At 32.7% G+C, this 17,129-nt stretch overlaps 1 protein-coding gene across 1 annotated transcript in view; it reads left to right on the top strand.

The window, feature by feature from the left end:
* The window catches only part of CNTNAP4 (contactin associated protein family member 4), a gene marked incomplete at its 5' end in the record, with an annotated part of 190,638 nt that overhangs the window by 27,665 nt on the left and 145,844 nt on the right, over positions 1-17,129 (top strand). The window contains 1 exon segment of the mRNA XM_059833251.1: positions 2,207-2,453. Within this exon segment, the coding sequence (XP_059689234.1) occupies positions 2,207-2,453 (247 nt within the window).

The raw sequence follows: 17,129 nt of genomic DNA, 5'->3' as shown, positions 1-17,129 counted from the left end.
AAGAAAAGTTGGAGAATTAAGGTGAAGACTGCAAAGTCAATCATTCAGAAAGTTTAGGGATGACAAAGTTATGTTCTTCCTGTAAATCTTAGCCTGCATGTTCATACATTTTGGCACAGTCTTGTTAGTCAGTTAAATGTTCACTTAAGGAAGAACATACTGTGTGTCAGAACTTATTAGAGACAGTTCAAATTTTGAAGGAATCTGTTTTCAGAAAGAAATTCTCGTGCCGAATTCCTCAACTCACATGTGCAAACATTGGGGTTTTTTGAGTTATGTATGTGATGTGAATATTCCTTCATAATTGTTTTCTTTTCCTCTTTTTTAAAAAAATATTTGCAATTTATTGGGAAAGGGCACGGGTGGGATACAATGGTTGCTTTTAAGTCACTGCTGAGACTAACTGTAGCTCATTTTAAATTAGTTTGCTAAATAATTAAATCATAAATTATGAATAAGTGAAAATTTAAATCCCCACTCAGCTACAGTTTCCATGACAAACAGGTTCATAAAGAAACCACAGACAATTCATGTGTGGAAAATGCTATAGATATATTCTGGATCTGATGTCTCCTCTTATGAAGAAAGTAATAAAAGGAGAAATTCAATGGGAGTTAAGGCAAAATATCTCAAAGTGTTTACATGAAGTTCTAAATCATGATTTACATAAAAAGCTAAAAAGAAAAAAAAAACCTACATGGTCTTTAGCTCCACCCATACATTTAAATCTGTTACATTTTAATTAGTTCATAAATGCGTGGACAAAGGAATTGTTACATACATGGAGTTTTATGTATTTCTCTTAGGTCTTTCCGCTTAACCATGCTCTGTAAAATGAACTTCAGTTTTTGTAGCTTATGAACACCTATATGATTTCCCACCATTTTATTTTTAAATGACAGTTTTAAATCCTTAAGTAGCAATTCTTTTTTTCTTTTCTTTTTTTTGAAAGGAGGTAATATTAAGAACTTGACTCATGACCCCGAACAGAATTAAACCATATGTGAAGTTTTATTTATGAAATGTAATATAACTTGAAGCCTATACAAGCATAAGATTGGATTGCAGTTGTCTATTTCCACGCAATACAATGTTTATTGATTGTTGTGGGAACTAGATATGTCTGTTCTTGTTCTGTGTCTGTATGCATTAAGAACTTTTCAAGGTGCCTTTTATGTTGTGTGAGTTTGTCTGAATTAGATCCAAATCTGTGCTTACAGAATTGGTCTTTTATAATTTGTTGCTACCCCATTCTCTAATAAAACCCACCAGATGCTAACTGTGTCTGAATACTTGCAAATTTTGCAAGATATTTTCATAAAACAACAGTTTTTCTTGTGAAATTGTGACCTACCCTTGGACTTTTCTGTCCGACTTTACAGAGAAAGTAGTAGCCTGATCTGAGTAAATAAAGGTAAACAAAGGAAGACAAGGGAGAACTGAATTGATATGATATCTTTCTTCGTTTCAACGTGTATTACTGATCAGTTAAAATACTGTAGGAGTTTTATACATAGCTGTGTGGTTTGGGTTAAACTTTATCTTTGGACTGTCTCCTGATTGAAACTACATGTATATACCTCTACTCTCTTACTGTTCTGCCTACAGATTGGTTGGTCGTTTTAAGAGGCATGTGTAAATGTATCATCTAACTGTGCCTTATTGCTTCATATACAAATTTGTATATCCAGGCCTCACAGAACAGAATCATGCAGAGTCATTCAGGTTAGATGGGACCTCAGGAGATCTTGTAGTCCATATAAAATGAAATCGAGATGTATAAAACAAATAAACAAAATTCTGAGGTTTTGAATTGAAAAGCTTTATCTAATTGTTTAAGAATTACTCCATAAAATTCATTGCAAAAGTTAGAGAGAGAAAAAAGGGAGTGAATAAATTCACAACAACTTTTAATAGTTATAATTGGTTACATATATCAAGTAATCTGTATCAATTTTTACAATAGTTGCTAAATAATATCAAGACAATTTTGGTGTAACTATATCTTGAATTAGAATCATAGAATCATAGAATGGTTTGGGTTGGAAAGGACCTTCGAAGATCATCTAGTTTCAAATCCCTGCCTTGGACAAGGACGTCTTTCACTAGATCAGTTTGCTCAAATTAATTCATTTTTGCACATACAAGTTCTGTGTTAACTTTCTTCTTTTAGGAATACATTTCAATCTTTTTCATTCTTTTTAAGGTGCTGGTGGCTGGTCTCCACTTGTGTCCAATAAATATCAATGGCTTCAGATTGATCTTGGTGAAAGAACTGAGATTACTGCTGTTGCTACTCAAGGTGGTTATGGGAGCTCCGACTGGGTAACAAGCTACCTTTTGATGTTTAGTGATAGTGGACGAAACTGGAAGCAGTATCGTCAAGAAGAAAGCATTTGGGTATGTTCTTTCAATAATGAGAATTAAGTTTCTGCAGAAGACTTAAAATACTTGTGCTATACATTGTTGAAAATATAAGCAAAGCAGTGGACTATAAAGAACTACACCGAAAGTGTTTAGATAATTAAATATACAAAATAATTTAGCTTTTGACAGGATAAAAGGCTGTAAAAAGCAAACAAACATCAAAAACCTAGCCTTAGCATTACTCTATTATAAAGTCTTAAGGAGGTATTCTGAGGACTAAAAATGTACTGCAAAATCTCTTTCGTCTCAGTATGTATGGTAAAGTTGTTTTCCCAAAGTATCCATCCCAGTGTGTTAAAATTGGCTTTTTAATTAGGAAAAAAAAAAAAATACTTGCTTTATTTTTTCTGGAACGTTTAATCTGATTGCAAAAATAAAAAGAAGCAACACAAAGAAAGCAAAATCATAACCAAACAAATCCCAGTTTATTTAAAAAAAAATATTTAGCAATGTTTAATTTTTGGTCATCTAATTCACAGTCTAGTTTCTAATGTTCCAACCCATTTATCTCCTATTAGCTTTGTAGCTAATAATAACAATTAATAAGCCTTGCTATGTTCATCACCTTTGATTCACATGAATTTTATTGAGAGTGAAGGATATGCAATACCAGACAGATGATGTCCAAGATCCACATGTAAAATTGAATGATACAGTTCTAGACCACAGTTGCATCTTTCCTTGATCCCCAATGATTAGCGGTTTGGACTAAAGGAAGAATATTGGTACTTGTGGTCTACAATTTTATCCTGTCAAGTTAATGCCATCTTTCTGTCCATACAAAGAACTGATACATATTTAAATTTTACTAAGCGTTAGGCTTCAATTGTTTCTTGCTGCAGTTAAACTTTATGTTAAAATGTATTTCATTTCATGCATTTTAATTTTGTTGACTTTTAATTCAACATGTTCTTGCCACTCTTATTGTCAAACCCATCTATGGTATTATGAGATTATGCAGGGGCTTACTTGTTGCATAATTATCCTTCTTTTTGAATTTGCTACGTAATTCTGTTTCAGATTGTGTTTTCATAACAAAGAGAAATAAATGAGTTTCTAATCCATATGGCTGTGGGGAGGCAGAAAAGAAAAACAATCTTTCAAATGTTAAATGAGCATAAGCTGCTACAATATTGTCTTTGCCCATCTTCAGACAGACTGATAAAACAAATCTGAGAGGAGGAGCTGCTTGATCTCTTCAATGAGAGCTCTTTTGAAATCCCATATTGGTATTGCAAACAGTGATGTAGACAGTTATTTCTTGAATGTTGCCAACAGTAAAATATTAAACAAAAGTTCCAAAAAATTGTTAAATGCTGATGCAGACATTGGGGTAAGGAGGTGGTTAGATACATAGGAGGGGAAAGGTAAGGCTTAAATTCCATTATCTCAAACTGAATTAAAATATTATTATTTTAACGGTTGCAGTGCAGATGGGACGTATGACTTGCAGGTGGTGATGTATAATTCAAGGATGTAAACCGTCAAATTCAGGGGTGGTCTATTGATATTTTTTATGTATCTTTATTTAGGGGTTCTGCTTCTGGGGGAATGTATTTTCTCTTTTCTAAACTAATGCATAGACCCAGTCTTGGAAGGAAACTCTTAAATCTCTGTTTATTTTATAGATTTTCTCTGACTGTTATGTGTTTATGTAAAGTCTTCTTAAATGAAGTGCCTAAGTTCCTTTCAGGGAAGAACATCACACATTTTATGATACCTACTGTGTTATTTCTATCCTCTTTTTAACTGAGACATTGCCCTATTAAAAGATTGCTTACCAGAGGTAACTTTTTCCTTTTTTTTTTGACTACTACTGTGCATTAGAAAGACAGAAGATGTCCAGTTTTGAGGGCCTTGTGTTGCTATAAGTACTTCAGAATTCTTCACTGTATGTAAGGTTTTGCACTTTGTAACCACTCTTTCTAAACTTAACTTAAGAGCTCCCTACTTTTTATTTTCTGTTTCAGAAGTTAGTTTTGAATTGTCTTTGTCACATTATGGCTTATCTTAACTTAAGGCTCTGAAGCTCCTGTCATCAGTGGAGCTGATCACACTTTTTTCACTCACTGTGTAATTTTTATAACAACTGAGATGCAAAGAGGACTATCTAGGCATCTGCAGGTGATCCAGATTTTATAGTCAGTGGAAAGGATAGTCTTTTCTAAGGCTGGTTCCTCTGACCTTAGATGTCTTTGTTAGGTTGAAATGAATCATGTACAACTATCTTACCCCTCCCCTATCTATAAGATGCTTCATTGCCTATTGGTGCTGAATTTAGATCTAGATACTCTAAAGTTAGGTATCTCCCCTCTTGTCACTGCTAAATATGATTTGTTTTCACTTCTCTGCATATTAAGAATTATTTTAGAAGGAATTGTGGAGACCATAGTCTTTACCCATGCAATATACCTCAATCTCAGTTTTCTCATTGACAGTTTATTGATGACCTAAATGTATGCCTTACTTGCTATCTTATACTTGTAAGGAGTTTATCTTTCATGTAGATTATATTTATTGTTTAAAATCCTTTAGTTACTAAAGATACTTTTGAAAGACTAACTGCATTACAGTTACTACAACTGCTCTCATTGTAGATTAAGTATTGTTAAGTATAGATAAGTATAGTTTTTTTAGTATTTTTTTCTTAGTTTGACAAAAAAATCTATTTGCACACTCATTTTGATTCCTTTCCTCATTGACATGACTATCACTGCCTTTTTTAAAGTTATTTCTAAGTATTTTCTGCACTGTTCTTGATACTTACGATAAGATTTTTCAGGCAGCAATTCCGAGAATCAATATTAACATTTTCTTAAAAGTTGGTACAGTTCTGGTCAAGATACAATTCTCAAGTGAAATCGTTGTTATTAATGGTAAAATATATATTTTTGGACAGAAATCTTTCCCTTTGAGAAAGATTAGTTTAATCTTGAGAAGAGATTAATTCAAATCAATTTTAGATTTTCTTTGATATTACCATAAATGAAAATGCATTTGAACAAAGAATGTTGTGTGTCTTTATGTGTATGTTCTTCAATCTATTTCTGTTTTTTCCATTCCTTAGGGTATGATTTCAGATGCAGTAAAACCCAAACTCCCAAGCTCAACCTTTTGCATAATTCTTTTTTTTACCTCTAAAATGAGCAGTGGTTGCAAATCTGTTTGTATATTAAACTATCAGATTTTTACTCTCAAAAGGACAATACTTTTCACTTGTTTTCTTTCAAACTTCAGGAGGTATATGGTAGAACAACATAAAAAATGTATGGTACACTCAAGCTTTGGTTCAAGAAGCGCTAAGAAAGTTCTTACATCTTTAAATATTACCTTTAATAGTGCTACTGCTATTAATTATTCCTAGCAATTTGTATTCTAGATATCATGACCTGTATTTTATCTATGAAGAATCTCATATTGTAATCGATAGTTTATTTTATTTCCAGCTACATATATTAATCCTTTTAACTAGTGTAGTTTCTAGTTCTAACTAATTTCATAATTTTGTATCACAAATGTTTTTATGCTGTGTATTCTCTCCTTAACATTACTGATTAACTGTTTCTTTTAAAAGGAGAGTAATAAGTTAACAGAGATTATATTCTCCATCATTTTCTAAAGGGGGAGCTAAGAGGGGGAAGGAGAGCAGTTTACAGTTTGAATGACAAGTCTCCCATAGCTGATAGTTTCAGTGAAAGCATGAGTGACATATCTCATGGGGTAATTCATCACAATGCCATTCAGGAGTTTTGAAGAAGAAAAGAAATACAACTTATCTTCAATTAAAAGTTGACCATTTCTTCTCTGATACAGCTAGGGAAATAGATGGAAATTCAGCCTTCGGTTTTGTTGTTTTGTTGGGTTTTTTTCCTGAGAGAATAATGGTTTATCCATTCCACAACTATAACCCAATTTTCAGTTTTATTTGTTTTCTATCTTTCTTCTAAAATTTATATCCAAAGCAGAGGAATTTAAACTAATATTTATACAAAGTTAGCTAAAATTTGGGGAAATTCTTACCATTTTTGTAACATCTGTTTAAAAGGCAAATCTTTGCAATGTAGAAGTATGATTATGTCTGCGTATGTTTGTATGTATATTTAAGTTCTGAGGTCTATTTTCCATTTTATTCCATTTTATTTACCTTAGCTGAAGTTAAAGCTGGAGGTTTTTTTGATCATAATTTTCTCAATCTTGTGAGTTTGCATAAAAGTAGTTTCACTCTAACAGTTACTATTCTGATGGTATGTAATAAAGTTGTATAAATGTTGAATGATGTGTTGCGCATGCATTGCTACACATATTCCCAACTTCCTTTTTAAAGGATTTGGGGAATTAGAGTTTAGTGGAAACTTCCCATGCTGTAAAATGACTCACCATTATGGAAAGTTGCAGGTTAAGGAATATCAAATCACAAGTATTCTGTGATAGTCACAATATATGATTCAAGAGCATAGAATTGCTTCACTGTTTACTGGAAGCTGGTTGTTCATCCTCAGTCTCATGGAGTCATGTGTTTGCTAGAAGCTATGATCCTCTGAGAAAAATTAGAGTCATTGTTCTTGATCATAATCTACTTCGCTGTAAAAGCAAAAAGCTGTACCTATATGTTACCTTGCTGGACTTCTGATAATTACTTCTTTGAACCAAAACGATTTTCAGTTGATTTCTTCTGCAGCCCAAGGCATAGATAATTTAAATGGGTACTCCATAACTACATTTTCCTTAGGTATAGATTCCAAACGTTGTGACTTCAATATGCAGACTGGCGTGTCACTTCTGTTGTTACTCACAGAAAATAAAGAACCTCTTTATCTATGAAATAAAGTAGGGCAGATGGTGATGACTTCAACACAGTTGGTTCTGATGTGCCTATATTTATTGTAGCTTGTTCATCATGCACTTGTCCTGCATTTTTAGCCAAAATAACTCCCAAGAGAACAGTTTAAACTACTTGACTCAGATATGTAAATCAAGGACATATAACAACTTATCTGCAACTGACCTGCCTTTCTGTAGCATCCTCAAAGATAAAATCATCACAGAATTTGTCAGAGTGCATAATTTATGTGTAAAAACTCCAAAGTACAGCAGTATGTTTAAAGTGGTTAAAAAAAATATTTGCAGCTTTAAATTTCTAAATTCTTCCTTGTAAAGGATAATAGTATAAAAGACAAGCAAACTGTGTTTTACTTTATCATGTAGGTTGAAAATCCTCTGCATCCTATGCAGGGTGTGTGTTTTAAATAATAATAAAAAAAAAATTAAAGAAGAAACTGAATGTATGTCCCAAAATTTTGAAATGTATAATTGGCATCAAAATGTCTTGTCTCAGAAAGTTTTGTTAAAATAATAATAGGACCCATCATGGCATCACTATTGTCCAAAACATTAGATATAAAAATCTAATGTGCAAAACCAAGAGCCACTGACTAGAAAGATGGGAATCAGTAAGAGAGTAGTGAAAAGAGTGATTATTAAAATCTGTGCGGGCCAGAAGTAAATTTTCTGGTGATACTGAATGACATTAAAGATTCTCAGGATCTGAAAGTGAGAGAGGGTACTTCAAAGTTTAATGGCACATAAACAAGTCATCTGTGTCATGCTAGTTTAAGATGATAACTTAAAGACTTTAACCTTAAAAAGTTTTTTTGTGTTATTAAGGTAAATATCAAATGTACTTCTTTTTATAGAGTATGCAGAATAATATTACATAAGCTTTTGTAGTTTTTTGTATTTATATTTTCTTCCTTATTTCACCATTATCATAATTATAGTCAATCAGACGTAAATAGTTCCATATATATATATACACCTATTAAAAAAATACAAATAATTTTTTCCAGAGCCCTTTAGACAGTATATATAATGGTGCATATATGGTGTTATCTATCTGTTGTAATAATATTTTTCTGTCACTGAATACAGTTATGGCAAGGAAATAATTTTATATTCTGTGTAGCAGCATTGGCTTATTTCACAGCTTAATGTAACATAAGGGGTTTTTTTGGTATGTGTCTTTTGGAGGTGGCATGTTTCTGAGCCATCCAAGATGGGTCCAAACAAAAATCTAAAATCTCATCTGAGATAAGAAAGATGAGGTTCAGTGAAAAAGGGTTGGATACAGAATCATTTATTGAATTCAGACATATGAAATGTTTGCGTAGTCTGTTATTTCACTTGATGTGAGGAAGAGAATACAGACAGGTGAATAATTCATAACTAATAATTTAGTCAATGAATGTTTGCATTTTCTGCCTGAGAATTGTCTGTTAAAGTGTGATTTACATAAATGAATTAGCTATTTTCAAATTATTTGTAGAATAGTGCTTTTAAGAACAGTTTGTGATTTTTATTCAGCTTGCTATAGTATTCAGGAACATATCCTGGGCTGTTTTCAATATGTACAGATGTCACAATGATAACTTTCAATTCCCCATCTAAGTAACCATAAGTTTTAAGATCAGAGCTTCCTGAGTAAGAGTTCAGAATAATGAATTTGAAATTAATTTTCCAGAAGAATTCTGTATTAATTTCATGGCACCATGGTGAATATATTTACAGTACCCCATGAACTAGAAAATTGTGGGTAGGGAAAACAAATGAGATATGAAAATGGTTAAAATAATTCCATTTAAAAAAGATTATGAGTGATCAGTTTTAATGTCTGCACAGTTCCAGCGGAAATTAAATCCAAGCATCTTGGTACTGTTAATCTTGTGGATATTTCTAGTAACATCTGATTTCTTGCCCTTCCTCTTTGGTTCCACAGCAGCTGCTTATCTTTTGTAATTGTCAGAAATAGTTCATTGAATAATATTTTCAAAGCTCTTTGGTTACCTGGTAAAATGTTTTAAAATGACAAAAAACCTGACTTCTTTGTCTTCCTTGCAACCAAAACAACGCTTTGGTGTATGTACATGTGTACACCCACCCACAAATGCAGAAATATATTCTACCATAGAAAACTAACACAGATTCTAATCAAGAGAATTTGCATAAAAATAAAGCTTATGTGTCTCTGTAATTGAGGGCAATACAGGTAGAGTAATGTCAGGTAATATTACTCAAACAATATTTTGCCCACAGTTTACAAGGGGAGGAAGTTTACAAGTGTGTAGTTGGAACTCAGAAAGAGAAACACCTGAGTGGACAAAAATGCTGGGGGATGCAGGAAAACACAGAAGAAACCAAAAGAGAAGAATACTCTAACTTGGGGTAAAAGTTGCTTTAAGGGAAAAATGAAAAATGCAGTATGAAGAAGATCAGAGATACAAGGAAGCTTGGAAGCAATAATAAACGCATGTGTCTATCATGCAGAAGCTTTTGTGAAATTGGTCACATGCATAAGTTTCCATTTTTGATGAGGCCATTATGATGTTTATCTAAAACATTAGAATTTCTGAACTTAATTTTTAAGCTTTTGGATTTCCATATCCACTTCTGTTTAAAATGCACTCTGACCACACTGCTATTTTTAGACACTTAAATGGGAATCTAATAACGCTAATTTAGCAGTGACAATGATTAATGCTCTGTATAAAATAACTTATAGTAGGTGAAGAGATGAATGCATGCATCAAGGTTAACCTGTCACAGAATATTTAATATAAGCTAAAAGGAAGAAAAAAGAGGTTCAAAAGTTAACTAATAATGCAGTGTTCTAAATAAAATCTAGACAAATTGTGTGCGTAAACATTATTAAGGCCATAACACATAAAATATATATTGTCACTGCATATATTATGGCAGTCCGTATGTGGGGAAAAAAAAAGTTACATGCACACAGTTAAAGAAACCATATTTAACTAAGGACAGCAAGATGCCTTGAAAATATGCAAGTCGAGCAACATGTAGAAGAAAGTGCTCTACTAGAATTGGACGTTATCAGGTTAGTTTTAATGTATGTGTTAGTACTGCGGTCATTAAATTGCCTAGATGAACAGGAGCTTTGGGAACCAAATTTTACTGTGTTGGGATGACACTGTTACTTTAAAGACTGCTGCCCATGTAAACTATTAACTTAGCACTAGGGTTGGATTCTGGGGCTGGTCTTGGTCAGAAGCGTTTTTCTGACAGTTATGTGCCACATCATGGTCATCTTAAGAGAAAGCAATAGAAAAGCAACTACAACTTGCTGTATTTGGATAGTATAAGAGGAACAGCAAGTAGCCAGTTCATTGCATCTGCCTTTCTCTGCACATTTAGTTAGTGAGTTTGTACTATAAAAGCCTGAGCATGACTTTGTGCTTTTAATATGCACAAATCCTGGAAAAGGCAGTGCTGTTATCTTGATTTGGTTTTATAAATATCAATAGTAGTTTTTCATTAAGGTAATTACTTTCTTTAGACCACTGATTATCTCTAATCTAAATATGGTTATGGTGGCACACCATTTTTCCATTAAAATAATTCACTGTGACAGATGCTGAAATATTATACATAGTTTCTACTTATTGATTGTCTTAAAGTCAATAACTTTATAATACCCACTTTGTGGAAAATACTATAGGAAGTATTACAACTAGAAAAAAAGTTTTAGTTCTTTGCCTTTCAGGTGTTGGCTGTTCTAGAGTGGTATGATACTGACCATATTATTCTTATACTAATATGAGAAGTTTGTGCTTGAACACATATTCCTGTCTGAAAAATTACTTATGATGGATGGGAAAAATTGTGCTATGGATAGGAAAATATTGTTCCTATTTTCTGCAACAGACAGATTGTGAACATTGCAGATCACTTGAGGAAATCAAGCTGTCTTCGAAGAAAACAGTTCATCTTCATAAACAGAATGGGATGTGTTTAGTTTGCTCAAGACCTATTGAGCTAGTAAGTAGTAGCAGACCCCACATTCAGCTTCTGTCTTGTTTACCCCAGCCACTCTCTTAGATGTAAAAATACTTTCAGCAAAAATACTTTCAGAAATGGACTTCAGTTCTCATTTGGAAGAATCTCTCTATTATATATGGACTTGTTTTATGCATAATATAATTCCTGAGGTTTGAAGTTAACCAAAGAGAAAACCCTGAATTTTTATAAAAACTTTGGTCATTGAACTTTAGAGAAAACCTGAAGTTTGAGTCCATACCATCTTAACCCTGGTATTGTGATGGTCATGCCATTGTAATAGTATATTATCTTTACAGCATAGCCATATTTGTATTATCTTCACATTTGCCTTTTACACATTTAAAACACCTTTAGAAAACTTTTTAAATGTTGAAATTATAGATTCCTAAAAGTAGAAATAGGAATTCGGAGATCTAAGTGTTGCTGCCTTGCTTGAACCTGGGATGCCCAAATTCCTATTTTGACTTTTAGGAATCTGGTTCTTATCTCAGCAGTTTCAATCCAATCTTCTCCTTTTTATGCTCTTTCTCTGTATCTGTATTTCTATAAAACAGATACCATGATTAATAATTGTCGTCTTTTACATGACTGGATGACAGTTTCTGTTTGAATAGGAATTGCTGTGCATCACTAGTGTTTTATAATTCTGGGGGTTTTTGTTGTGGGTTGTTTTTTTTTTTCCTTTGCTGTTGTAATTGTATATTAGCTTTTTGTCACAGTTCATGTACCAGGCTATTGAAGAAGTAAAATCTGCTGTTATGCTTCTGTAGCCATTCTGTTCCACAAACACAACAGAAGTCTCTGTTATTTCTTGTGCTGTATGATCTAACATGGAATAGGCCATTACCACCCTGCTCTATGATCCTGCATGAGCTGTTCAGTTTGCAATAGCACACTGCACCCTGAACCCATGTCTAAGCATTAACCAGAAACTTGGATAACCTCTACCTTGTCATTTGCTTATGTAGTTAAGGTTGTAAATAGTAGCTAGGCATTAACTTCTAAACACTGTTAGAATACAAAGACTTTTGGAGAAAGAATAAAATCTGTTCTTAAAGTATGTTTCTTAATGGGCAAATATAGCTTAAATATAGGGTCTAAAACAGAAACTCTATGTCTAAAGCAGAATTTATAATGGTTAATTACACAGGGAGGGGAACATTTTTGAGAGTATGTATGAAATTTCTGTTGATTTTTGAACTTAAATAATCATATGCCTCTTAGTATGAATGTCTTATTTTATCAATATAACCTTCAATTGATATGACCAGACCAGTATCTTGATAAAATCTCTACACTGTGCATATTTCTTAATTGACTAAGATTCCACGTGATCCTCACATCTTCATAGTTTGGGGGCGTTGTGCTTGGTAATGCCACAGAATTTGCTAAAAATTTACAAGCTTGTGCTTAATGTATTTTTGATTAATTTTTGGAAAAATTAATCATGTAAGAACAAACAAGATTAATAATCTATATATTAATATGCTGCAGTTTCTTGTTGCCATATTTTAGGACCTTTTTATAAATGGAAATGAATGGTATTCCTCCACTGGACATGTATTTAATTCTTAGCAGCATGCATTTCCATACTGAATAAAGAATTAGTTTTTCTCTGGTAGGCTGCTGTTTCACCCATTTAAATCTACATTTTCTATTGCCAGGCAGTGACTTTTGCTACCACTTGTTTTAAAGGTCATAGGTAAGTAGGTTTAAAATTAAATTTATTGCATATTTCATCCCTTGTATAAAACTTGCTAGATTTAAACTGTGAAAAGAATATTTCAGTGTGTTTTAAGTAAGTGATTCAGCAGTTATAGCAGCATTACTCATACCTAGTAATGATTTCTATGAGAACAGCTCTGTACTTTGAAAATTCAGTAAACAACTTTTCCCTTCCCACTTCTTAAATTGCCTAATTTTTCGAAGGTCACTAGCCCTAATTAAAATATCACTGAGAAGAACTTCCTTAACGTGCCTTAAGGTGCCCTTTCCCCTATTTCTCTATGTAGTTAGCTATATGGAAATCAGCTGCAATTGCACAGTTTTTTACTCTCCAGAACTGAGACAAAGTGTCAGAAAAGTTCCACGAAACATTCTAACTCACAGCATTTAACTTATTTTAACAATGTATATCTCCTTTATAAGATTATTTCTTTCCTATGTCTGTTAATTTACCTGCAACTTTTTCAGCAGACTTCCTTGTGTGAAATTATCTTATTTAAATCCTATGGATGTATTGAAACTCTGTTTCACATCTTCGATTTACTCCAACTATGAAAAAAAAAAAAAAAAAAGGAATTGAGTGGATAGACTTTTCTGTAGACTTCAGTAATTCCCAGAATTTTCCATAAAAAACAGATAAGTTTTAATTTTACCTGTTAGGTAAACTTTTATTTTGTTTTGTGGACAGGTCATGGATGCTATATTTGTCTGTCTTACTATCGCATTCAACTTTCTGATAGCTGAGGCTGTGGAAGGTATCAGAGAATTACTTCTGGGACTCCATGGAATTTGCAATAATAATCTTTTTTAACTAGCTCTCTGTGTGGATTTTTGTTCCTGTCCCAGCATTTATTATTATTTATTAGAATTACTGACAGGAAAATTTTAAGAAAAGTGATAGTAACTTAACTGCATAATATCCTGCATCTGAATCAGGTAGTTGTAGATTTTTTTGCTAAGTTCTTAGTTAAGGGATTTTATGTTCTTTGTGGAATAGTAAAAACTAAGTTTTAGTGCCTAGTCATAGAGATGAAGTGGAGTTAGTGTGGGATTTTTCTTCACATTTGTGAACTATTATTTTAGCTTTTTTACAGAATGACGCAATTCTAGAAACACATCTCCTTAAGCCTCATATGACAGATGAATCTTTTATGAAGTATCCATTTTATTGTCGGGAATTTCTAATGTATTATATTAAATATAACCATTTTCATAAATTCATTGCCACCTTTCCTTTTCTCAGTTTTCTGCATCTTACTAAGGAATCACAATAATTATGTGATATAGAGAAAACTGAAATATGACAAATTTGGTGAGTTGAGCTGTGTTCTACTGTAAGAGGTATGTAACTATTAATAAAAAGACCTGTTTTCTATTCATGGTTTATGTGCTAAGGTTGAATATGTCACTTCTTTTCTACATGCCAATATAACTATTGTGCAAATGTATAATGTTAAACAATACATTCTTTAACTACTTGCAACTATGAGATGGGAGCAGCACTGCAAAAAGGAACATGTAAATACTTACAGTACCAAAGGGGAACAGTTTTAACCTGTTTTAAAGAAGCTATTTCACTGGATCATGTCTGGGATAGAGGGAAATGAATTAAGAAATAAAACTGAAAGAGAAAGGAAGAAGCATTACTGCTACTGGAGACGATAAACTCCACTTTTGTGGATGATACAGAATAATTCATTCTTTGTCCTCTTGTTCACTGTCTGATTTTTCAGATAAGACCATAATTGAAGTCCTGGAAGCCCCCTCTGTGGATAGAAAAGTAAATGATGATGCTGTTTCAGTTATCAGTATACTGTTCCCTTACTGTCTTCCAGTGTAGTACACAACACATTGTTTGTCTGATGTCCTCAGGTTGAACATTGTCATCTTTCAGTGATGTTGGCTATATATAATACTCTAAGTGAAAGACACTATTTTAAATTAAAATGTGATGAGCAAAAAAATCTATTTCATTCCTTTATAAAAATCTTGGTATAAATGAAAGTGAATTTACCTGGACTCATATTACTGAGGTAAAAGTTAAAGAAAGATTACAATGCTGTTATGGATCCTTGCTTGTTAAATTACAGAGAGCTAGTATGTATGTTTGCAGTAGTGTACATGAATTCTACAATTCAGAATTTTTTTTTAAAAAAGGTATATTAACCATAAAGCCTTTTCCATAGAGTTTTATATTATTTGCATAAAAATGGGATATGTTAATGATACTTTGACTGATACAGTGGGAAGGATGTTGAAGACCTTTTCAGAGGCATACCAATTTAATCAGAAAACTGCTGATGTACGCACATCATATGAACCATGTTTTATAATTTATTATTTATTGACTTCCAAAATATACTCATGTAACTGAATCAGATGGCAAATGTAGCATCTAGCAAAATGACATACACAAAATAATGTAAATGTAAAAGGAGTAAAACAGTTTCTAATTCTATGGACTTAATGGTTTTTTTTCAAAAATAGCTGAAGTATGCAAAGGATGCTGAGAAGAGATTAATGATGTTAAATACAATTGTCAAAGTTAAGCACTCTACTGAAATGCTGTTGTTTTGTATTTTTTTTCTTATCACCCCACTTCTGACCTCTTAAGAAAACCAAATTGATTTATCCGTATTATTCTATTTGAGGTGATAAACTTTGGCCATATCAGATTATTCATTGAAATGTAGATCTATACTCACTATGTTAAAAACTCAGTGTTCTTATTCTTGCTGATCTTTCCATTCAGTTATTGAAACATGTCAATATCAACATTTTATCAGATGCGTGCCATCAGTATTATGCTTACTGTGTTAGGCGTGTTATGTATTTTGGGAATTTCTGTTTCCCAAAACACATAAATTTTTAAAGATTGCTTAGCTGAATAAAGAACAGAAAACAGGATAGTACGAGTTGGGCTTGTCCTTGGAAAGAGCATGAACCTTGATGAGAAAGCAACAAGGTCACCTTTCTTGCAGAAGAAAGGTAGAGTTAATGTTTACCCGTGGTATTTTGTGTTGTTTTGTTTTTTATGAGAAGCACCATGGTATTGATGCATAATCACAGATCTAAGGAAGAAAGACCTGAGAAGCAATCCTTTTTTATTTCTTCATTGACTCATTAATGACTATGGATAAATCAGTTCCTACTGCCTAAGGGGGGAACATTAAAAATATATTCTACAGATAATACTTCATAATTGAAAAGGAAGTTAGGCTTTCTGAATGTCAGAGTAAATTCAATAATTTAAACTTACTGTCATGTACTGGAAGAAGAAAACCAAAGATATTTGCCATTGGCTTGGTCTCTCCATTATTTTTGTCCAAAGAGCTCTACTCCATTAGTACATGTGTGGAATAGCAAAGATCAGTCTTCAGTTGTTATTGATTTAATACAATTAAAAGTCCAAGAGAAAATAGTAGTTATTTTTACCTTTTTCATTAGAAAAAGCTGGAATGTAAACCTCACAAGGCATCCTGGACAACCTTAGCATTAAGATTTTTCTAGAAAAAAGATAAGGAAATTGGAAAAATACTAAGACAACTAATACTTTTTTTACCCCTGTAACATGAAGCTGAAAGAAATAAGTGGTCAACGCTGAGGAATACAAAATATGTATATAGGATGCTCAGATTATTTACTTTAGGAAATCTGAATACATTAAATGCCACACATACAGCCATACAGCAAGTGAAATAGGAAAGAAATTGATTTTCAAAGATGGAATAAAAGAAAAAGAACATTCTGTGGTAGGTAAATGATCCTTCTAGCTAGTAAAAAAATCACTTAGTGTCAATTATGAGACAGTAAAAATTGATAGCTGATGATCTGAAGCTTCAGAGTTACATGATTAACTATTTTTCATAACACTTTTGCAGTTGGGGCTTTTTTTTCACTAAACAGATTATCCATTTTATCCCTGAACTGTCAATAGATGACAAAATAGATTTTCATAGGTGTGTTGCACCTTGCACTTCACTGGAAGCCAAAGATCTTCAGTACATCTGAAGCCAGATGCAGGATTTTAATATTTCACTGGTGAATGTTTCCATCTCTCCTCTCACTTTCAGTACATGGAGACTGGTATGTAATGTTATAGAGCCACTGTGATCAGTCAGTAA

This window comes from Gavia stellata, chromosome Z, assembly GCF_030936135.1.
Source record: "Gavia stellata isolate bGavSte3 chromosome Z, bGavSte3.hap2, whole genome shotgun sequence".
NCBI lineage: Eukaryota > Metazoa > Chordata > Aves > Gaviiformes > Gaviidae > Gavia > Gavia stellata.
The sequence above is the reverse complement of the archived record's forward strand: the minus strand, read 5'-3'. Positions and strand labels throughout refer to the sequence as shown.